The sequence below is a fragment of the Pholcus phalangioides genome, unplaced genomic scaffold (genome assembly GCF_987345545.1).
Source record: "Pholcus phalangioides strain wild (caught in Gottingen) unplaced genomic scaffold, Ppha-v1.0 ptg000024l_1, whole genome shotgun sequence".
NCBI lineage: Eukaryota > Metazoa > Arthropoda > Arachnida > Araneae > Pholcidae > Pholcus > Pholcus phalangioides.
In genome coordinates this window covers 17,972,005-17,996,873 of record NW_028301616.1, presented here as the reverse complement: position 1 = coordinate 17,996,873, position 24,869 = coordinate 17,972,005, and the positions used below count along the sequence as shown (strand labels likewise).

The 24,869-nt window shown below is 36.0% G+C and overlaps 1 protein-coding gene across 1 annotated transcript in view; it reads left to right on the top strand.

The window, feature by feature from the left end:
- Gapvd1 (GTPase activating protein and VPS9 domains 1) overlaps positions 1-17,112 on the top strand; it is a 56,312-nt gene extending 39,200 nt beyond the window's left edge. Inside the window, exons 17-25 of the mRNA XM_089251258.1 lie at positions 2,242-2,316; positions 3,300-3,705; positions 4,095-4,229; positions 6,052-6,175; positions 7,934-7,994; positions 8,986-9,100; positions 9,596-9,668; positions 10,713-10,778; positions 12,500-17,112. Coding sequence (XP_089107384.1) covers positions 2,242-2,316; positions 3,300-3,705; positions 4,095-4,229; positions 6,052-6,175; positions 7,934-7,994; positions 8,986-9,100; positions 9,596-9,668; positions 10,713-10,778; positions 12,500-12,766 — 1,322 coding nt within the window. The 3' untranslated portion in view covers positions 12,767-17,112. The remainder of the gene's footprint in view (positions 1-2,241; positions 2,317-3,299; positions 3,706-4,094; positions 4,230-6,051; positions 6,176-7,933; positions 7,995-8,985; positions 9,101-9,595; positions 9,669-10,712; positions 10,779-12,499) is intronic.
- Positions 17,113-24,869: the final 7,757 nt, after the last annotated feature.

Sequence of the window (24,869 nt, the reverse complement as noted above, 5' to 3'; positions counted from 1 at the left end):
GAGAAGAACTGTCGTAGAGTGTTGATATCTTTGAGCAATTTAGAAAAAACAATACACATGGGCGGCTAATAGTAAGAACATTGCAGTGATGCGAGTTCTGTAATTCAATATGAAGTGAAATCTGTAAATGAAGGTTACAAAAGCTGATAGACCCCGTAAAAGGGTTTAAAAATAGTAATTGCATAAAAAAAAGCCTTGAAATCATTGAACCTGATGAACCAGATGCACCCAGGTTCCCATCACTTATGTGATTTAGAACCTTTCCAAAGGATAGATGCAACTGGAAGTCACAGTCTCTGAATCTCTCATAGGAAACATCAGTGTCATCCTGCAGTGGAAGAGAACATCATAAAATATATTATGTGAAAAAATATCAATGTAAAAAATAATATTTCAGTTATTTCCAAAAAGTCCACCAGAAAAACAATTTTCTCAAGTTTGACGATGCAAAGAGGTGTTCATTTGACAAGTCTGAATAATCCTATGATGAAGATTTGGTTAGTTTAGGAACATTTGGAAAGTGGTGGAATGAGGAATACCCTAGTTATAAAGGTTATGTGGACATTTGTTTGAAACTATTATTAAATCTCTTGGCCAACAGTCGGGAAAAAGTACACATTGTTTTTAGAAATTTTATCTCATTTGTTTAATGAAGCTACTACTTTCGTTTTTCGTACAATTATTTTATACCAAATACAACTTTATAAAGTTTTTGAGACTTGAAAGACAAGATTTGTTTTAATGATCAAAAATGCTCTAGATGCATACTCTTACCCACCTCTCTTTCCCATATTACTTTTTTTTTTAAATTTTCAAATGGCTAAAATTTTGAGTAAAATTAATAATGTATTAATTAATAAAATTTCATTATTGCCAATTAAATATGAGTAATTCTCATGCAATTGAACAAAAAATGAACAAATATATCAAAAATAAATGTCAACAAAAACATTAAAAAAAAATCTTGATGACAAATAAAATTTAGTCAGCAGTAAAGTTTGTTCAAAATTCATGATGAAAAAAATTAATTTAAATTTAACCATGTTAAGAAATAGGCACATCCAACGTGACATTTTGTCTATTTCAGTGAACTAACTTTCAGTCACTAACTTGATATTTATTCTTGACACTCGCAGCATGTTCCATCTATTTTGGCTGCTCTTCTTCATTTTGTACAAGCTCTGAACAGTTTTTTGTTTTTGTCAATTGAATTTTTATTTTTTTCTATTTGTACTTTGTTTCTTTTTTGTGTCAATTGTATGGGGACTACAGATTTCTAATTTATCTTTGTTTTGCTAGAGCACAAGAGGCACTCTCAAATCAAAGTCTTCAGATAAAACATTATTGCAGCTTGATGCTGCAGTCCAAAAATCTGGAATTTTTTAAATTTTATCCCCCAGTTTATGATCAAAAATTCCTTTTAGGTACCTAATTCCAGGAGAAGCAAATGGGCTAAATTGCAGTTCTATGGTCTAACTAGCCCCTCATACATAAAATAACTGATGTTACAAGAGTGATCAAATTGAATGGTACTACACTTTTTTTTAATGTGAAAGTCTGGGACTAGACTAGTAAAAGTCTAAATATTTAAAAACTCTTTCTTGCAAATTTTTTAAATATTTTTTTCAGTTCCAAGATATAAAAAAATGCTGCAGATGAGATGTAATGGCATATAATCTGCCCTGAGAAGTTCTAATGTTTTTTATTAACGTGTAATTCTCGCAGATTATGCACAGGAAAATATTCTTCCAACTGGAGTCATATTTTTGATCTTGAATATCTTGCATAAATAAAACAGATGAAACCATAAATAAAGATAGAGTTTTAGTGATCTCAGGAGTCAATCTAAAACACAGCAAGCAGCCAGATTTTAGTCTGGGCTAGTCAATCAGACTACAGACTATATTGAGTAATATTCTATGCATTCAGGAGCATTTTGTTAACCAACATATCAACTAGAAAAGAAAGACTCCAACAAAGAGTCCTTTTATTACTGGGTTTCTATGTAAATCAGTTGTAGGCATCAGTTAAAGTTGAAATTTGTATTTAAAATCCAAAAATGTTGAAAGCTTAGAAATTCTGAGTTCTATGGGAAGGTTTTAAGAGCTAGATCTAGTCTATTTAGAGCTGTACCTATCCCAATTAACATTGAAATCTGTTTTTAATTTCCCAACACATATTTTTTTTTCACTTACGAAATATGTTTGGCTCATGAAATTTTCATATTTTAAATATTTTAAGGTGTTGAAGACTTGTCCATTAAGAATATTCGCCAGAGTGCATCTTCATTTGCGGAAGCAAGAGCACTTCAGCTAGGTAATATTTTTTTAAATTTTCATAATGAGTTTAGTTTTATTTTTCGTAATTCAGCTTTTTTTGGGATGGCTGGGTGGTATTGGTGGGAACATTTAGCTTACAAAGGGTTTTTTTTGACAACTGGACTTTAATCGGACGTGGGTTTGATTCCCCACAGGGGCAGTTGAATTTTCTCTCAACTTTCCAAAATATATCTTCGCAACAGCCAGTTGTTAAAAAACCTTCGTATGGTAGCGGAGAGTGACGTCATCCTTGTATAAGTCACTATCTGGTGGCAGCATCAGCAGTTGTGAGCTTGGCCTGAGTCTGGTCCGGCCATCCATGTGCGGTCGGTCCCTTTCAGTGTACACGAGCTCCGAGTAGAAAAGATTGAGAGATGCGGTGCCTTTGTAGTCTAGTGGTCTAGGGCGTTCACCCGGAAAAGTGAAAGGACATGGGTTCCGTTCCCCACAGGGGCAGTTGAATTTTCTCTCTTTCTAAAATGTATCTTTGCAACAGCCAGTTGTTAAAAACCTTCGTATGGTAGCGGAGAGTGATGTCATCTTTGTATAACATTTAGCTTACTACCAATTTGAAGATAGTAGGTTGAAAATTTGTAGGGATTAAAAATTTCATTTTCTTAGGGGAAAGCCTAAAATGTATTATGATTTTAGGGGATTTAATGATCTTACAATAGATTGCAATAAATAAAACTAGAATTAGTAGTTTCCCTTGGTATTGAGCTTTGCTTTTACTTATACTTTTACAGCAATGCATAACATAAAACCATACTGAATCAGATATACCAAACTTGTGGTACATCCGATAGGATTTTGCCACTAAGCTGGGCTGGAAGAGATCTCTGCAACAAGATAAATATCGTGGCATAGTTCTGGTGTTCTTTTATGGTTCATCCAATAATTCTTTTTTTTCATTGTGTTTTCTGTCTAAACAACAGTTATATATATAGAGTACATTTAATTATATTATGTTTTCGTTTTCAGAGGCTAGTGATGAAATCTTGGCTAAGTATCGGAAAAAATCACCTGTTCAAAGTTCTTCGGATATGTCAAAGTCTGGGATAGATTCTGTAGATCATTTGAGTGAGATACAAGATTGTATATCTCTTGATAATGGACCTCTTTTATTTGATTCTTCATCGGCAGAAAGCAGCTCTGCATTTTGTAATGCAAAACGTAAGCTAAGGCTTGTTTTAGGATCTGCAGACCTTCAGACTCTGCCGTGGCAGAATACCTCCAGAGCTTCTGTTTCTACCCAACGGTTTCACGAAAATGATCTAATAGCTTTTCTGAAAGTCCTTCTTGCTGAAGCAATCAATTTACAGCAGCGTCCTCTCTTGTCACATCTGAGGGAAGCATTAAGATGTGTGCAGATGTTTGATGATCTTGGGCAAGTATTCCATTTTTCTTTTTTTCATCCCACTTTCCTCCTTTAGTACCCTCTTCTTAACTGTTGACAATCACATTGAAATTTATAATTTTTCAGTGATAGTATTCATTAAAGTTTATTTCATTGAGATGTTTGTGTCACCTACAAAAGAAAAAAAGAATTTGATTGATAGAGTGATATTTTTACCAAAATTTGGGATTTATCGAAATGAAAACGTTATGCAATTGAAGTTGCACGATATACAAATGAAATAATTTAACATTAAAATTTTAGCATAGAAATGAATTTCTAGCACAGCCAAATGTTGTACACATGTGTAAGTAAGCCGTAAAAAGGGGATTCCACTTTATTTACATGAAGCTTTTATTGATATAATCACTATTTTGCAGATGCCAGAAGCTATACTGGTCTTTGAGAGAGGACTATAAGAAAAGAGCTCCATATTTAGCTTATTTGGTGAGATGCAGGCAGGGATTGTTGTCAACGCTGTCACATTTAGAAACACTCATGGAAAGAATCGAAAGGTATTTATGAAAAAAAAAATGTTAAAAGTAAATATATTAGCCATCTATATTAAGTAGATGCTCCTCGTTATAATCATGGTTAAAGTTATCATTCGGGCATTATTATCACTTTTGCTAAGGAAGGAATGTACCGATATCATGGGGAAAAAATTTGTTTATTGTTATCGAGACTTCAGTGTGTGTATGTTATCAATTTTTTTTCATCGAAAGTTTTTCTTCTTGCATATTTGGAAGCTAAGGTTGAACCAGACTCATTTTTTTCCCTATAAGGTATCTGTATTAATGTGCAAGACTGTGTAGGAGGTCAGAAGTTGACCGAAGTTTCCATACACAGTTCACAATGTCTATTAGGCCCATAACAGCCACTATGATCCATGCATGTGTATTGCTTTTTTTGCTATATGTAGGCATATGTTGTGCTTCTTTCCTATAGTAAAGACGTGTAAAATAAGAGATTCTTCTCTTCAATTCATGGCCAGTTTCTTTCAACTGACCACATTCGCAGTTCCTCGAATGGAGGACTTTCACAAGGGAATCTATGGAACATACCATACATTATAAAAAGTGTCTTAATTCGTAATACACATTTGACAGTTCCATTAAATTCCTCCTCACAAGTTCTAAATGGGGAAAAAACTAGCTTAAAGAAAGGGAAAAATTCCTTTTTTAGAACAATTGAAAAAATATGTACAATTTAAAATTTTGAAACGTGTGTGTTGGAAAAAAACAGTTGTCCTGTTTCCATGTGCCCCATTTGACCAAATGGGATGCATTCTACTTTTAATTAGGAAATTAAAAGTAGAATGTGTCCCATTATAAAAAAATTAAAAGTAGGATATCTTACTTTTAATAAAAAATTGAAAGTAGTACTTCCCCCTACGCTTAATTTTTTTTTTCAGATACATTTATCAATCGGTTATTGTATCATAATCCCTTTAGTCCCAATGTAATCACATTAAGCGGCGTGCACTGTATTTTGAAAAACAACTTCAGCCAATGTCGGGTTTTAACCTGAGACCTCGTGATGCAAATCCATCACTATGACCAGTCGATCACCATACACAGGTCTACCTGCTGTCAGTGGATTGTTTTTTTTTAAACGGGGGACTGGCTCGCATTCGTGGCTTGAATTTGGAAAACCACAGAAAACCAACTTTAGCAGACCACCACTTAGCCGCAAATGGCATTCGAACCTGGATCCTTGTGATGCGAGTCCAGTGCGATGCTCAGACGACCGCACAGAGGATAGATCATATATATGCCGAACAGGACTGTACAGTACATAGTGAGACCTAATTCAGCTAATAACTCAAGAGCAATGAATCGGCCACCAGATGGCGACATACAGAGAGATGTCACTATTTTATAATTTATACAAGGTACAAGCAACCAGATACAATGTGGTGGTGCAAGCGAGTTGAATTTTCCTTCCAAAGTTAATCCGCACATTGTATCCAATTCTCTGTACTTTATAAGGCATCATTTGATTTCGAAAGGTTTGAAACATTGGTTCAACTTGGAAAGGTTACAACATTATGATGAATTACATTAACGGCCATATTCACAGACAAAGTTTAACTGCAATCGCATGTTAAAGGATTAGAGATAGACATGGATTGATTAAAATCCAGAATTTAACCAATCTGAGTCGATCTCTAATCCTTTAACCTGCGATTGCAGTTAAACTTTGTCTGTGAATACGGTAATAATTCCTGTGCTTGTGAAATATGCTTCAGTTTAAAAATAAGAACATGGTTTTTTTAGAAAAAATATTAAACTTTACTTAATTACTTTTGGAATTATTTTTATTTTTGCTGCGCAGGGATAAACAAGTTTGCAATCACAACCTTGTCATGGCATGTGTCAGAATATTCCTTGATCAGCGTGAACAAGTTTGTCAACGGTTTGTTAAAAAATTCATGGAACTGAATGTAGCTGATGAAAAGGTATAAATGTCGAGCAAATTTATATTTTTCTCTTGTATTTTGATTCAAATCGCTATTATGATCAATTGAATTTTTCTTGAGACTATGAATGTGGTTGAAATGATGAATAAATTCTCATTATTGAGATTTTTGCATGCTATTCAATACTCTTAAATAATGCAGTCTGATCTCGTTAACATGAAACTCTGGTTAACGTGAAAATAATTCTTGGTCCTGTCATTCTCTATAACAATAGAATGTTAAAAAATACTCTTAACATAATTGTTTAAATGGAAGATTGCTTAATGTGAAAGGATTTGTCACCCTGAATAAAAAATGTGCTTTGTAAAAAAAAAAAATTCAGAAAAGTCATGGGTTGGGTAAATGTCATTAATGCACTAGACGTTGGGGGAGAGGACTTATTACCCCTGTGTGTTGGGGGGAGTGACGTGTACATGCTTATCTCTGAAGCTGCTTTTTGTTGTCTTGCTCTCAAAAGCCGATGTAACGATTTAACATCATAGATGGTGCTGTTGCACAGACTTTCATCCTAGAGAGAGGAAAAAAGCTCACATTTTTTTCATATTAATACATAGTTTGCAGTTAAATGTCGTGTGCGTGTGTCATGTATGGTCTGTAATTTTCATTCATGTAAATATCATATTTAATGTGTTTTACATCATTAAATGTTGTAATTGTTTAAAATTTACTACCTTGTCTTTGTCTTTTCGTGTCATGCTACTACACTGCACATGCTGTGGATCATTAGATGCTTGTCCATTCATCATGAGTTGCAAGCAGCAGTCAGTTCCTCTTGAGGTTAAGCAAAAAAATCTTGAATGAAATTAACAATTGTAGTTTAAAAAGATTGAAAGCTGCTGGTATGTAAAGTTTTGTTTCAAAAGAGATGGATGATGATTTTTTGCTCGGCTAGGATACATGAAATCAATAGGCTTTCTAGATATTATGCCGAGGTGAACAGGAAAAAAGTGTTGTTTCTCTCCACCGGAAATCGAACCCAGGACCTCTTGCATACCAGGCAAGCGTACTTAGTTATTCCAGAGAGAAAATCCCTTTCTCCTTGAAACACGCATAGTAGCTTGACTTGCTGGGTAGAGACATTGCAGTGGCTTTTTAACTTCAGCTAATAGCCTCCAGGTGGCGGCAGTATAGATGGATGATTTTTTTCAAAAAAGAAAAGGTGAAAAAAGTGGTAAGTGCACTTGCCCAGTATACAAGAGGTCCTGGGTTCGATTCCCGGTGGAGAGAAACAACACTTTTTTCTTGTTCACCTCAGCATAATATCTAGAAATCCTATTGATTTTTTTGTTTCTCAAAAAAATTGTGAGGACGTGTAAAAGAGAACTTGGTGATCAATTCAGTGTATTGTGTATTTGTATAAATTTACACTGCATTAAATTTCAGACTAGCTCAAATAGAATGTCAAAAATTCTTTTTCTGCCATTCTTATTGGTTAATACAAAAAATTTCGGAACTTTGAGTTTCATGTTCAGGTTTGACTGTATTATTTTAAAGAATATTATTATTAGAAGTATTATTAAAATACTATTCTGTATTTCAAATACTCTTTATTCAAAAAAAAAAGCTCTTCAACAGGCTTAGTCATGAGATTTTCTGAAAGTTAATCATTCATATCTATCTTTAGTGACAGCCTTAACATTTCATATTAAAGGTTCCCCTGATAATTGTGTTGTAGCTGTATGATATTGTTATGAAATGTGTTCTGTGTAAAGTTCATCTTTATTTGGTATTATGTAGGCAATTTTGGTTCAGAATTTCTTAAGATACCTGTTCCACCTGTTGAATATGGATTGGCCAAGTAAGAGACTTTTTTCCTTGTTTGGCAAAAGAAAAAATATTTTACCAATAATTTTTTTTTCTATTCGATTTATATTTTTTAAGGTTTTAATTTGATGTGTATTGTATAATTTTTTAATTTATGCACTTCTTTGAGACATTTGAAACAAATAATTTTTAATAAGTAATTGCAACTATGCATCTTATTTAGGAATGAATATAAAAAGTGTCTTCTCTTATTTATCTTCTCTCTAAACTCTGGTGTAGGGGCGTGGTAGCCCGGGTTGATAAGACACCCAAAATACCAAAGGATGTTTAAAGGTGTCGAGAGTTCAATACCTGATTCGTCCTTGTCAAAAACTTTCCTGACACAGGGGTACAACAGAAATGACGACATGACCACAGAAAAAGATTGCTACTGCAGGGAGTGCCACATTGAGGGGTTAGCGCATTAACCTCTCTGTGAGTGTAAAAAAGAGGCTGCCATTCGGAATCAGCAATAAATTGTTGGTTCAGGTCTTATTAGCCCTTGTGTGCAGAAAATGACTGTGGGATGACAAAATTTATCAAATGATCTAATCTCTGCATAGAGACTGCAATAAGGGTGAAAAATATCTTGTGTCTTTTGAGTGTGATTGAATATGATAGATTTATCATGGGGGGAAGATCATGTATGATGCTTTCTTTTCTTTTACATAAATGCTTGATGAGTTTATTGAAAGCAACAAAGAGGAAGGGAAAAACTTGAAGAGAGATCAGAGGGAACAACAGAAGACCTGCTGTCAGCACCTCAATCATAAAGGGAATATATGGAAACTGTCCAATTAACTATAAACTCTTTGTTTATTCAGTACTTTCTACTGCAAGGGACTGTACAAGGATTTGTGTAATTTTTAAGTTGCTCCATTCTAATATCTTTATTTGGTTTTCTAGTACATTTGTGTAAATAATCCTGAGGTATATAAATGACACCAAAATGTTTTGTGTTGTTTTAAACATTTCTTGTTTTGTAGCTGCATATCAGAGTCAACTTGAGCACGCACAAATAGTGATAGAAAGGATCTTCATGGGTCATATTTACATGTCAGCTCTTCATCCAAATGGTGACGGTGATGTTCTTAGAGACAAGTATGCAAATTATATTTTCTTGTAATGAATGTAACTTTTCTTAATTTATGATAGCTTGAGCAATATGAATTATGTTTTTTCCCGCTTTCTTATGCACACCTGTCCCTCCATTTACGTGGAGTATACATTCTATGTGGATTTGTTTTACACAAATGAAAATCTCGTAAATAGAGTCTCAGTACAAAAGAAAACAAAATATTAGAAAGAAAAGCTGGTGTAAGTTTTAGAAATACTTTTTGCCCTTTCCTCACACAGCACTGACATCCTTGCTGAATCATCATAACCAGGTTGTGTAAAAAACGCTGGCTGCATAAATTCATATTATGTAAATTGATATCACGCACAAAAAATACAGTACCTGCAAAATACGCGTAAATAGAGAGAGTTATAATTTACCACGAAAAAAATTACTCTCGTAAATGGAGAGACAGGTGTAGTTCTTTTATATCTTCCAGTAAGTTTTGACTTAATTTATTATCATTTTTTCGGTTATAGGGTGTTACATGAGCACATGTCGAAGCTTGCCAGTGTGATTGTCCCATCTCATAAAGATCTCAGAATTCCAAAAGTAAGAAAGAGTTTGTTGTTCAAAGTTCTATTTTTTATCAAAATGGTATTATTAGAATTGTAATTTTCTGCATATAATCTGCAGATGCTAATTTTGCCACTTTTAGGGAAAAAATCATAGTTTGAAGAAATAGCATATACAGTGGAACTTCGGTTTGTGACCATAATCCGTTCTACGAATATGCTTGTAATCCAAATCACTAGTATATTGAATAAAACTTCCCCATAGGACACAATGTGAACTTGGATAATTTGTTCCACAATTATTCAATCACACAAAAATAACTGGTAAAAATGACATTTAATCAATAATTCAATGCAATAATGATTTTGTAAATAACACAATAATGCCATAAAGTAATGAGATTTAAGATTGGTTAAATGTATATTATTTATGATAGTCCTAATAAAAATTATATTTATTGGAAAAAAGAAATGGAACATTCTTAATCTTTACTGTGGGATTGATGAGATATTTCCCCTAACTTGATGCCTTTTATTTTGGTAATTCCAAGATATCTCACCTCCTTAAAATCCTCTTATTTTGGCAATGATAACGCATTGTGGCTTTTTTGTCAAACAGGTTTTTCATCATCCCCAATCTGTCAGATCAACTGCCAATGGGTGTAGGCAACTTTTATTCAAAGTTTAATAACAGGAAGAGAGAGACGGTTTCTTTTTCCTTTATGGTAGTACAAGAATACGCGTACTGTTTATATAATAGATAAAGCTAGAGTATTTTTCTTTCTTTTAGTTTTTTTCCATTATTATCGGAGTTGGGGGGAGGGGGAGAAGCACTATCGGCTACAAAAAATCAGAAAAAATTATCTTGAAGAAAAGCTGCGGCATTTAGCAGACAGTTCAGTGATTTCCCCTGTGTTAATTATAATGTGGATCTCGGAAAATATTAAAACCAGCTTAAAGGGTTAATGGACATTGTTATGGACATGGTTAATGTTCAATTAAATTAATATGTTCTATTTATTCATTAATTCTTTTTTCAAGCAACATATCGAGGTTTTAATGGCATTCTTTTCTGAACTAGCAATACCATAGTGAGAGTCCCTGGCCATCTGCACAAGCTGAGCTGGATCTTATCAACGCTTACAAGGTATGATTTAAATTACACAGATCTGAGATGAGAACACTTTCTTAGAAATAATTAGTGTTATCGTTTTTTGGATGTTAATTACTGGGAAAATAATTTAAAAATTCCATCACATAAGTTTCTGAGATAAAGTGAAAATTAAATTTTAGTAATAATGCATAGGTAGCATACAAACCACATTGAAACTGTGTGCTATAAACAAATATAATAAATCATTGCCAAAGATAATTCACTGATTTTAGGGTGATTTTGGGGATGCCAATTCTGGCATTGGTTTTATTATATTGGCTATATTTTTTCAGAAAAAGTGGAAATTAAATTCCAATAGTAATACCATAAGCAGCATATGAATCACATTGAAGATGTGTGTTATGAATAAATATAGCAAATCATTGTCAAAAATATTTCATTGATTTCGGGGTCTACTATTATGATGACAGGGCTAAGATATAAATGTGAAGCATATATACTTATAAGGTGATAAAATAAAAATATAAAATTCCAAAACATTGGGATTAGAGTTATTTCCCCCAAAATATGAAATTGTTTTGTGAAGAAACCTCACATGATAGGAAAACATAGATTGCATTTTTGGAATCTGCACTGAAAATGGTATAAATACATATGAAAACTGAAAATGCTTTCAAGAAAGGGATTTTTTGTAGGCCTGTGTTATAAAAGAAAGGCATGAATCAAAATTTATTGGAATTGAAATAAAATTAGTTAAAAGACTTTAGGACATCCATTCTTCAATGCTTTAATTTTTGTTCTTGAAGGATCATAATGCATTTCCCCTCAAACATAGGAGAAAGAAGCTTTTCCAAATGACTTAAAACCTATAAATAAGGTGTGTCCCAAAATGATAAAGCCACATACAAATATTCTATAAATAAAATAATTTATTTTTTCGAAGTGAAAATTCTTTTTTAACTAGAAATCTCTGACTACCAACAGGATTATAAAACTATAATAATAATTTAACATATGTCTGCATTTCTTATAACAGAAAAAATAAATTAGCTTTCAAAACCTGTCCTAAAATGATAAAGCCACTCGAAGAAACTCGTGTTCAATTATATTTTCAACATTCAACAAATTTTCCATTGTTCTTTATAATGTAAAACACTCGTCTTCAAGTTTTTGGATTATTAGAGATTAAAGATATTTTTTTGTTTGAGCTCCAACGGGAAATGCATTACCATATTTATTCATAGAAATTTCCTTTGTATTATTACTTTTTAAATTAACATGATCTTCTCGTATTCCCAAGAGATTCGTATGATATATCCAGGGAATTTGTTAGAGTCAGTAGACATATATATCCGAACCAGGATTCGAACCAAGACCTGCACAAGCAAAGGTTAGCACGCTAACTACTTGATTGTCAGGCAGAGCCGTGTGGCAGTTTACTGCCTGGTAACAATTTTAATATGACTGGTTTGAGTTAGCCAGAAATATAAATGGAAAAGTAATTTCGAACTGAGAATGGCGAAAATCAGTTGTTTTGCCATTTTCAACTTTCAGGCTACACATCTGCCCAGCATTCTATTTATAGAGATGACCTGGCATAATAAGGAAAGATCTAATTCTTTTATGTCTGTTATTAGTTACTAATATATTAGGAAGTCCTAATATTATGCCCATTAACTTCAGATAAATCTGCTGTGCATATGTGTGCGAGATGTAGTTACAGACATTGTTATCAAAACTGTTTGTCATTGCAGACACCAAGAGATAAAGTACAGTGCGTCGTCAGGTGTTGTAGTACAATCATGAATCTACTAAGCATGGCCAGCGACAGACAGGTTCCAGCAGCGGATGACCTGATGCCTGTGTTGGTATTTGTGCTAATCAAAGCGAACCCAGCGAACTTGTTGTCCACTGTGCAGTACGTAAACACGTTCTATGAGAGGCAGCTCGAAGGTGAGGATGCATATTGGTGGACACAGTTCTGTTGTGCTGTGGAATTTATCAAAACTATGGATTACTAACCAGTCTCTGTGTGTGTGTGTGTAGATATATGTTATAAATGTGTAATGCACTCACACACCTATATCTGTTTATACATAATAATAATGGTCTCAGTTTAACATATGAAGTATATTTTCTATACCAACGCTCTTCTCTAATTTCCAATCAAGAGAAAAATTATGAGACTATCAAAGAAAGCCTATATTATATGTACATATATAATATGAAGTGAAATTTTCCCAGTATTTTTAGAATTTAGGAAGTTTCATGGCTTCTACGAGCATTAAAGCTTTCTGTGAAAGCTTCACACATTCAAGCTTCTTTATTTTTTTTCAAACTGTGATTAAGGGTAGTATATTTTAGCCACGGCACGTATGTTCTTTGTTTTTAAATGTATGTAATTATAGTGAGAATAATAGTTTTTTTTTCTGATTACCGTATTTCTGCTCATAATCTGGCATGCCGGAAAAATTGAGGGATAACAGTTTTTTGATTTAGATCAGTTGGTTAAAACACCACAATAATTGCCTGCAAGAAAAACTTAGGTCTGGTTATTATTTAACATGGACTTATACTTATCAATAATTGAAATTGAATAACCTTGTTTATGGCTTCATCAGAAAGTAAATGTGTATATTCTTCTTATTCCTCATAAGCAATTTTTTTTTTCACAAAAAAAGTAAAATACAAAATGAAACAAATTATTTGTAGTGTGAGAAATCAAAACACTTTTATTTTAAAAACCATTTTTGTTCATAGCGCATGAGAAAAAATTATGTTGATATTCGTAATGGCATACCTAATTTTCCGAGCATTTCTTCAGTTCTTTCTATTTCTGCCAATCTTTGGTTCACCCAAAACACATGATCACGGAGAACCACAGTACAGTCAAACCTCTTCATCTGATCACCCAAATAATGCGTCACTTCACTTACCAGGTTGATTTTTGCAGCCGACAGCATAAAATGTGTGGGACAACTAGTTTTTAAATATATTAATAAAATTCAGTTGGATGTTTCGCCCTGTAAAAGTTTTTACTGTATTGCACAAAAGTATAAGACAGTATAACACTGCTTTTACAAAATGTTTCCTAACAAATGTATAAAGCAAATTATGGCTTTCTTTGTAGTAAAATATTAATCATTATTATGTATTATTGAACGTATTTGAATTGTTTTATTTTAAGTGTATAGTGCTGATGAAACTTTCAAGTACCAGGTTAGTTAAAAATATTAAATATAGAATAAAAATATAGAAATTATATCACATCGTTATGCACTAAATGATCTTTTGAAAAAATATTTTTTTTTTGTTTTTAAGCTTTAATGTCCTACCAAAATATATTTACATGATAATCGTTTTATTTTTTCATAATGTGATAGATAATGTCTTCCACACTCTGCTTAAGGAGCCACTTTTATGAAAATACCCTTCCTAAATTTTCATATAGATCTGAGCATGTAAATGAGGGATGTTTATACACTTTCATCCCGGGGTGATGGGGGGCAAAGACGAATCTAGTTTTGTATGAGGTTTTTTTCCAGACCATGAATTTACTACAGTCTCTTGCCAAAAGTGTTCCCTGCTTAGAGGCCCTGCTATAGGATGATAAGAAAGCGTACATGGCCATCTTTACAGTATCATAGGCTCCTCTGGCAAAAAGATATTCTGGGCCTCTATCTAGCAGGAATTACCTGCCTACCTATTTACTACTACAGTTATTCTCAAAAATCATGGTACCCACTTGAGCTATCTATGCATTTAGGACCCCCCCCCCCCCCAGGGCACATCAAGATAGCTATGAGAGATCTGTGACAATCTCCCACTTTTTTTTCATTCACCCTGACTGCTGGACTTCAATTGCCAGTCGCTGAAAATTTACAATTAACTGAAAGTTTAGATTATTGTAAGCTGTAAAATTGAATAGTTGGTAAAAAAATCAAACACAATAGTATGTACTTTACAAGATTCATAGAAAAACTGGTTATTTGTGGAGATGAAGATTACAAGGAAGAAAATTCATCACTGCCCCCACGGGGACAAGTGGAGAGGATGTTTCTATATACGTATGTATTTATCATAAATCCGTAGATATAAGCAGTGCAGTCTTAACTCATGGACACACCTGGGCACGGTTTGAGGGACTCACAAAAATGTGATCTGGAAAATTTTGAGAGTAAGCATGTAAATTTTCCAGGTAGAGTCTCTGCAAAATCATTTGGCCTAGGGGCCCCATGCTACTCTTAAAACTGCCCTGGCTATAAATGTTTAGAAACCAAGCTAAACACTACAAAAAAAACCAGTCCCCCACCCCATATTAGCCAACATGCAATTGAAATCGAGGGTGCTAGACACCAGCTTTTTGATTGGAGTCTGGTCCCTTCCTGGCATGCAAAAATACATTCTAAGGATCACACAATACATTTGAAAACGATATAAATTTATGATAAAAATTGTTTTTTCGGGTTCGAAGACCGTCGTCCGTTTGAGTTAGTTCTCAACGTTTCCCCAACACTAGTAGTTGGCATCATCAGGAGAATAGATAAACTGGATCAAAGTCCAGTTATAAATTTATGTTGAATACTGAATATAAATGAGCAAGCAAGAACAAAATAGTTATTTCCTGAGACAAACGTGTTTTGCTCAACAATTTGATAACGATAATGAATATCAAGTATTTACCTATTTTTCAAATTTAACCATCATCAACCTAATGCAAATACTGAATTCTGTGCGTTTTTCTGCTAGTGAGATTAAAGAAATGTGCTGTCGCTTTTGTATTAGAACAGTGTTTCTCAACCTTTCTGGATACAAGAACCACAACCTTTATTCATTTGTCCCATTTTTTAAAGATACTCATTCGAATATTCAATAATTACAACATACTGTTAATTTTTGTTAACTGCAATTTGTAGCAACCCGTTATTTCCACACGCTTCAGCAGTTTTAGCAGTAACTAGCAAATTGCATTTAAAGCAATAAGTTGAAATTTTTGGCAAAATTTAGTAATATTCCATATTTAAGATCACAGTTTCCTGTATTTTCTTCGATGATGTATGTTGAACTTAAGAATAAAGGTGTAATTTTATTTGAACCCTTATTACTAATGTCAAATAAAATGAGTGAATAATTTTATTGAGTCTGCCTGTGGGCCACCTATGCCATCGTCGCGGACCACAGGTTGAGTAATGCTTTATTAAAACATGTTATGGAGTTTAATTCTTTAATTTTTTGCTGTCCTTATTTCAATTTCACACACATTAGCAAGGAATGAAAAAATACTCACTTACAGGGTGAATTTCAGAGTGAGAACAGAGCAAATTATAAAGTATTCAGTTTATTTGGCATGCCAGATAATATGGGATTTTCCCGGCGGGCTGCTTGATCTCACGATTTTCAGGCATACCAAATTGCCGCTGTGGTGGTCGAGTGCTCATAGTGACGGACTCGCATCGCGAGGATCCGGGTTCAAACACCACCGTCACCACAGTGGGGGTTCGCTGATGTTGGTTTCCTGTGGTTCCCAACTTCGACGCGCAAATGCGAGCCGATCTCCCCATTAAAAAGTCTCGCCACAGAGAGCAACAGGCCTACAACAATAAATCATTCAATCATTACACTTCACTCATAGTTAGAGAAACTGGTGGCAGCACTACCCATAACAAGTATTACAAAGAAACAAACTTCACGCCAGATTTCACAACACGTACGCACACATTTAAATATGTACCAATTCGTTAGAGGTTCCGCAGAGGAATATGGACGAGGTGCATGTCTGGTTCAGTAGTAGTAGTGGCATACCAAATTATGCACTGGAAATACGGTAATTTGTTTTTATTCTACGGTGGTTGTCATGTTCGTTGTCTGTACAAATGTTCGTTGTAGTGTGCCAGCGATTCATTATTATGGAATTGTATGCACAGAGAGTTGATACACACACAAGCGGTTTCTTGTGCATTGCTCACTCAAATTATTATCGTAACCTGTTATATAACGTTGTACCGTGAAATTTGCAATGTGTTTCATGGAGTTGTATATCCTTGTAACATTGTGGAACCATCTGTGATTGATTGATTTTGATCGATTAAATATATGGTCGGGTCTCTGTAACGAAGTCTTATTTGTTCTATCAAAAAAAAATTGTTGTGGTGGAGTGATTTTCAATGTACATGATGTAAGAGAGAGAATGTGTGGAAGTTCTGGTATAAAAATTTCGTTAAATATAGAGACTCTACTGTATATTATTTTTTTAACAATCTTAGAAATGAGAGAGATTATATCGTTTCTGCAATGTGATTAATCGATAACTATTACAAAGCTATAATTACTCAATAAATTTACCTTCGAGAATGTTGTAATGAGTTCATGTATGGATGTTTCTTTTTTTTCTTATCGGGTAAGCACAAATCAAGCTTATTTTCAAAAGGTAACATTTCTATTTTTTTCCCCAAATTCATTTTTCAGCAGTTTTTTAATCTGGTGTCACGAACTGTGTCACGACATATATTAATTTAAATAATTAAATTGCTCTACATAAATAACGATAATATTTACATTAAGCAACATGAGAACCTTTAATTACTTCATTCATGATAAATGAGAATTGAGAGATATCTCATCGTTCTTCCTTGCTCAGCTGATTGTCAAGGTTCACGCTGCCAATCGGCATTGCATCAAATTGCGACAAAACATTTCATTTGGCGAATAAATAAAAGATCAAATCGTGAATGTCTATTCTCCCCTCTTCATGGTCGAATCTGCCATTTGACACAGTTGTTTTGGAATTCAAATTTTTTGACGCATCAATTTGGCTACAACTTTTTCCACCTGATTAGCCAAATTGCTACAATTGATAAAAAGTCAGGAAAAACCCTGGCCCCAATCAAATATAACAATTAAACATGGTCACTCACCAGTTTTATTTAACACTAGAAGGACCGCTGGCAGTGATTTTGACTGCTGCTTCTTTTTAGTGCAATATATTTAATCACACTAAATTTTTACAATAGAAAATAACAAGCATTATCCCACAAAGTTGATTTGTTAACTTTAAAGAAATTTACCTCTTCTTGAGAATACAAGGTGCCCATAAAATGACTTTCCAACTATAAATATGAAAATTTAGAGGGAAAATGTGGACGAGATTTACCATGGAAAAAAAAGATAGACAAATGCTGCATTTTTACATCACATCATACATTGCTTCATTTTGATGATGTGCACCTTTTTTATATGTATATCACGGTCTTTAAGCACACTATTTAGTTGTTGCCGCATGTTATGGATAACATATACTATTATGCCACAGTAAATTTGCACTATTGAGGAAAAACTATGACACGATTAAAATTTCATACTACAGATTAACTCATAGAGAATATACAATTTTTAAAAAAAATTACATCATTGTATTTCTTTTTCATCAGTATTATCTGGTTCAGATCAGTCACTAATGTAATCACTACTTTTGGGTAAATATAGCAGAAAATCATGATTTTCGTTGTTAGAGTTTGCATCGGGTGTGGTAGCCCAGATCGATAAGATGCCTGCCTAAAGTACCAAAGGATGTTTAGAGGTGTCACGAGTTTGATACCCGGTTCGTCCTTGTCAGAAAAATTTCCTGCCAAAGGGGGTACAACAAAAATGGTGACAAGACCGCAGAAAAAAAAATTGCTACCGCAAGGAGTCCCCCATCGAGGGGTTAGCGCACCAACCCCTAAACGAGTATAAAAAACAAGCCTGCCATTTGGAATCGGCAGTAAATTGTAGGTCCCAATCTAATTAGCCCTCGTATGCAGAAAATGACTGTGGTGCGATAAAAGTGATCAAATGATCATCCTAAGTCTCCTCAGCCTCAGATTTATTGTCCGAAATATCATTCAGCACTGATAAAGTTATACATCCTTTTTTTCTAAGAGCCATTTCTACACACTGTTTCCTAAGCTCAAAAGCAGATGGTGGCATGAAGAGTTATGAAATGTCCAACTAAAACAAAAACTGAGCTTGCCAGGTGATCCATCAGTAAAAGCATTGTCATGAGACAAACCTGTCCGTCTTAAACGGAATCAAAATATAGTCTGTTCAATGATTAGTGCTTTTATTTGCACCTTTATAAAACGGAAATCTGTTTAAAACAGAATATTATTTCAGTCTGTTGATGTTCCTTTTCTACTGGTTTCACTGTACATAGTGGATTGTGGATACATTACTTTCCCAGCCAATAGACGTTTTAGATTGCCCAGTAACACCATGCGAAACAAATAGCATTATTTCATTTATGTGTTCTTATTGATGTTACTCCTATTGTGCTGTGTGTGTCATCAGAGAATGATAGGAAATAAACCTAACAGCAAAAGTTTACATCAACACCCACCACAAGGAGAAAACATGTACAATTTACATATAGCAGTTAAAATGACTGCTGGTGGCACATGGATATCTCCCAAACAAAACCTTCAAATTTTTGTATGCAGAGACAAGTACAGAATTAATGAAAACTCACCAAAAAAAATAGAGTGTTTGCGTTAAGTTAGCATTTTCAAAATCAAAAACCGTCAAAATGACTGCCTTTGCGGTTCTAGTGTTAATACAAAGTGGGTCCCATTTTAGTTTTCATATTTCTCTTACAAGTGAATTAAAGCTCACTGAAGGAGTATCGTGCCACTCAAACTTGCCTGTCACACCATACCAAGCAAGTGTGTGTGTGTGTGTTCTCTTCCTTCCAAACCTAACCTAATTTGAAAGTTTAAAAAAAAATAAAAGTCCCTTTTCCTTCTACCCTTTTTCATTCCAAAAGGGACTAGAAACTTTACTTTCGGTTTCTTTGTTCTGAGTCCTACTCCTCTGATTGTTGAAAGAAACATCAGAACAGACTCTGATCTGATTCGTGATAGGTTCGAAGATTAAAAAAAGCTAACTATGTCATGAGAATGCTTTGAATATCAGCGTTAATTCTGTTGATGTGTCGCAATACCAATAATGGTATAAGCAAAAATGGCTGCATTGTGGGATTTCCAAGTGTGGGAAAGAATCTAAGAACACATTATCTTCTGATTAATATATTTAAAGTGGGATTTTTAGATTTCCCTCCCTTTAAGGAGGGAATTGCTCTCACGACACTGGGATGAGCTCTGCGGGATTATGCAACACGGTTTATTCCTATATTTTATCCCTTCTAATTACAGCGGAACCTCCCATAATGGATATCCCAACTTACTCGGGTGATAGTGAAGAGAGAGACTGCCAGGTGCTGTCACACTACATGATGTAGAATTCCCTGGGACAAGTCCCTGGAAAACGACTCGGATGGAAAATTTTAGGGGGATCAAACAGGGCCGCAACTAGATGCTTGGTGAGCTGGGGCAAGCATTCATTTTGGCGCCCGTTCATAATGTTGAAGGAGAGATTAAAGAGTGAAATTTGCGCCCCCCTAGTACAGCGCCCGGGGCACCAGACCCGCCTGCACCCCCTAGTTGCGGCCCTGGGAACAAAAACACCACTATAACATCATTGAATTTTAGTTTTTGGAGCGGCAAAATCAAGTTTACCCCACCGACAGAAATCATAGCTACGGCCCTGGCTGACACTTCCAATTAAAGGATACTTGTGATTTCAATGTACAGTAGAATCTCGATAATTATGGGACCGAAAATTTTTCCCGCCAATTGTTAAGGCAACACATTGAAGCCCTATTTCATGGGATTCAAAAAGTTGAATTCATCTTCGCATCGACCAGCTGTTGAAAACATTCGTATGGATAGCAGAGAGTCATCACTTTTGGATAAGTCGCCATCTGGTGGCAGTGCTAGCAATTGTGAGCTTTGGCCTGAGTTAGGTCCGACCTTCCATGTACGGTCCTGTTCAGCGCACACGAACTGTAAAGCCGAGTACATAGAGGAACGAATAGGTCGCGATACAAGAATTGCGACGAAGGAAGAAAAAAGAGGTCCCTGCATAGTCGAGGGATTCTGAAATGTAAGTGCTGATGATGATCCCTCTGCAGAAGAGGGAAAGGAGAGAAACACACGGACCAATCAGCAGATCGAGGTGATGACAAACAGGTTTGTTCAAGTCACGCACCTCGTTGAGTGGCCTCTTTCTCCCCTTCGCCTCGCTTCTTGAGAATGTGTAGTGTAGAACAAAACAAGACAATTGTTTTCGTCGCTATTATACGCTCCCGTACCTCTTGGTTGCCGCACCATGTGCGCGGCTTTCAGCCGAGGTTCACACTGGCGCGGTACGCCAAGCGATGCAGCATGCAACTCGACGCGGATTGGTTAGATTCAGGTTTGTAACCAATCCGTTGCCTTTGTAGTCTAGTGCAGTGGTTCTCAACCTTTGGAAGACCGTGGCCCCGGTAAATCTCTTTTGCGTAAGTGGAAGGCCCAGTCATACACACAACTAACGAGAAATTAGTGAGAAAACGAAACTACGAATCACTCACGGTCCGGTGGTTGAGAAACATAGGTCTAGTGCGCTCACCCGGCAAATGAGAGGATGCGAGTTCATTCATCTTCGTATCAGCCAGCTGTTGAAAACCTACATATTCGCAAAAGTGCCCGTTAATTGGAAATGGTGTCCATTATTGGGGGGCTTCTCTGTATTTCGGTACCAATCAACGGCCATTCACCCCCCCCCCACGTTAGAGGGCAAAATTTCCGACGACCATTGAGGGGGTTAAAAATCGTCATTCGCCCCATATATATTTACACGGAACTCGAGCCCGTACGCAACAGGCGGAATGGGGTGTTTCCAGTGCCGTCTTAACGCATGGGCCTACCCGGGGGGGGGGCCTCAGAAAACAGAAACAGTTGAATTTTTCGAATGTTTTCTAGGTAGAATGTTTTCCAGTGCCGTCTTAACGCATGGGCCTACCCGGGGGGGGGGGGCCCAGAAAACAGAAACAGTTGAATTTTTCGAATGTTTTCTAGGTAGGGCCTCGGAAAAATCACTTGGCCCGGGGGCCCATGATGCTCTTAAGACGGCCCTGGGTGTTTCATTGTATATTCATAAATTGCGGGGTTGAGAATGTAAGTCATGATTGAGTTGGTTTTACTTACTACTTTTAGTCACATAAAATAAAACTATGAAATGAGGTACTTGGGAATACAGTGGGTTCAAGTTGATAAAATAGTCTACAGATGGCAATAATTTTCCGGACACGGCAATTGCTGGTAATCTCAAATGCGAATTTCTTTGTCCTGAAAAAATTATTTCACACTGACTCACTTATTTGGGGGGGAGGGGGGGGGGCAAACTCAGCCTCCAGTAAAACTTATAGCGGAGGGGCAGGCTCAAATAGTCTCAGCCCCCCCCCCCCTAGGTTCTGACACCTATGCGGTATTTGTAATTGATGATTAGAAAAATGAGAGCGAAATTTGTCTCTAAATCTGGGGCCGTTCAAGTATTACGTCATCATCGATGTGGGAGGGGGTTTTGGGTAATGCTTACGTCATCAACCACCCTTTATGAAAATATGAGTTAGGATTCAGAGGGGCAGAGCTGATGACGAAATTTTGCTGACAAAGGGGGGGGGAAGGGGGTCAAAAATGGCTAAAAATTTGCTTACGTAATACTTGAACGGCCCCTTTGGGATAACACGCAACTTCATTCAAGGGAGCGATTTACAAGACAATATACACCCAGTCATAGGCGTACGCAGAATTTTCTCGAGAGGGGTTAGAACCTCGAAATCCTCCCTTTACGTACGCCAATGCACCCAGTCGGACTATGGTATAACGTCCGACAAAAGGCGGATTTACGGTTTTACCGCTTGTGGATAGTGCCGTCTTAACGCATGGGCCCACCCGGGCACGGTCCGGGGGCCTCGAGAGAAGAGGGGCCTCACAAAAATGAGATCTAGTTGAAATTTTCGAGAGTAAGCATGTAAATTTGTCTTGTGGGCCTCAGAAAAATCACTTGGACCGGGGGCCTATGATGTTCTTAAGACGGCCCTGCTTGTGGATTGCACAAATTTTCATGTAGTCTGATTTTCTTGACAACTCGTTCTTCAAATGTTTTGCCCTGCGCTGTAGATACACAGTCCCCCCCCCCTCCAGCAATTGAATATGCCAGTCTCACTTTGTGGTCGTTCACATGATTCCACTCCCCTCTAGGTCACTCTTTCAATTACTCACTCATCTGGTACCTCGCTCTCTAGGGCGAGACCACTTTTTTGGTTGCTAAATATGGTTCCTCACTCTCTAGGTTATTCTTTTGGTCATTCACGAACGTATTCCTCTCTATTTTTGGTCACCCATATGCTTTCACAACCTCTATACCACTTTTTGGTCAATCACTGATCTGGTACTTCGCTATCAAGGTTTTTTTTTGTCACGCATGCTTAAACATTGTTTCAGTCACTCCATATTCTTTGACAAATTGTAGGTCGCTCACTGACGTGTACCTCGCTCTCTAGAGTCTAGGTCATTACCTCCCATGACCACACATTCTCCATGTCACTCACATGTTTTAACAGTTTTTGGTAACTCATATACCTTCAAATCAGTCACAGTTTTGGTTACTCACAGATCTGTCATCTCGCTCTCTTGGTCACTCACATGCTTTAAAATTGTTTCGGTAACTCACATGCTTTAAAATTGTTTCGGTAACTCACATACTTTTTACAATCTATAACTCACTCACTAGCATGGCACCTAGACCACTCTATTGGTCACTCGCGTACGTCCACAATGTTTCGGTCACTCATGTGCTTGCACACACTTGTCACTCATTGAACTGTCACTCGCCCTCCAGTCAGCAGCGGATTTTTTGTTTTGTCGCCTTCTTCCCATCCTACTCTAATTTTCTTGATCACTCATTCCTCATATTTGCCGCCCCGGGCTAAAGCCCGCTTAGTGCAACCCCCCCCCCCTTTCCGTAAATATAAGCCTCTGCCTTCAACGTCGCCCGCCTTATAATGTCAGTTTTTAGAAGTGCCAAAAAATATCCCAAGAAAATATATATATATATATATATCAAATACACACACACATCCATTTCTCTTTTTAAATGGAGGGTGCCGCCGGGTTGGCACTTGTTGCTATAGCAACGAATCGAAATTGGTTGCTTCCGCGTTGCCTCATGGGTTGGGACGTCGCAGGCGCCACTTTTGGCGAAACTGCGCCCACAGCGTCCGTTTAAGACGGGAGTATTCCAACACATGGCCAGCGGGGCCCACATCTGGTCCTCGGAGCTTTTCTCCACGAGGCCCGCGCGATCATTTTGCGTAGAAGGAAGATCAATAAATATGAGGAATAATTTGCAGTCCAGCAGAAAATAAATAAATAAGAGAAATAATTCGAGGGCCGGAAAATAATTAAATAAATATAGGAGAAATGTGATTTGCAGACCGGCGAAAATAAATGGAGAAACACATAATTTGCGGCCTGGAAAAATATAAATAATTAACGATGTGACAAAAAGTAAATAAATATGAGAAATCATTTGTTGAAAGGCAAAAATAAATAATTTGCTGACCAATAAAAAAAGTAATAAGTATGAGAAATAATTTGCGGACCGGCAAAAAATAAATGGAAATAATATGAGGGCTATCACAAATAAATGGGGGAAATAATTTGCGGACCTGAATGAAAAAATAAACAGACACAATTCTCGGACCGGCAAAAAAAAAAAAAAGCAGCAGAAATAATTTGCGGACCGCAACAAAATAAATAAATAGGAAATATAATTTGCGGACCACAACAAAATAAATAAATAGGAAATATAATTTGCGGACCGCAACAAAATAAATAAATAGGAAATATAATTTGCGGACCGCAACAAAATAAATAAACAGGAAATATAATTTACGGACCGCAAAAAAATAAATAAATATTAAATATAATTTGCGGACTGGGGCCTGACGGCAGAACAGAAACAAATTTCGATACGATATTTTATTTCTGAAATTATGCAGCTGCTATATTCGAAATTTTAGCGGACCGGCAAAATGTTTTTTTTACAGACTGGCACGGAGCAGAGAGGTTGAAAAAACGCTGGCGGTGTCCTATAAAACAATAATCATATATTATTTCTTCCCACGCTACCATCTCATTAACGGTCATTCCGTAGCCAAATTCGATCGCCAACAATCTCCCAGGAACTCGCCAAAGAGGAATTGAA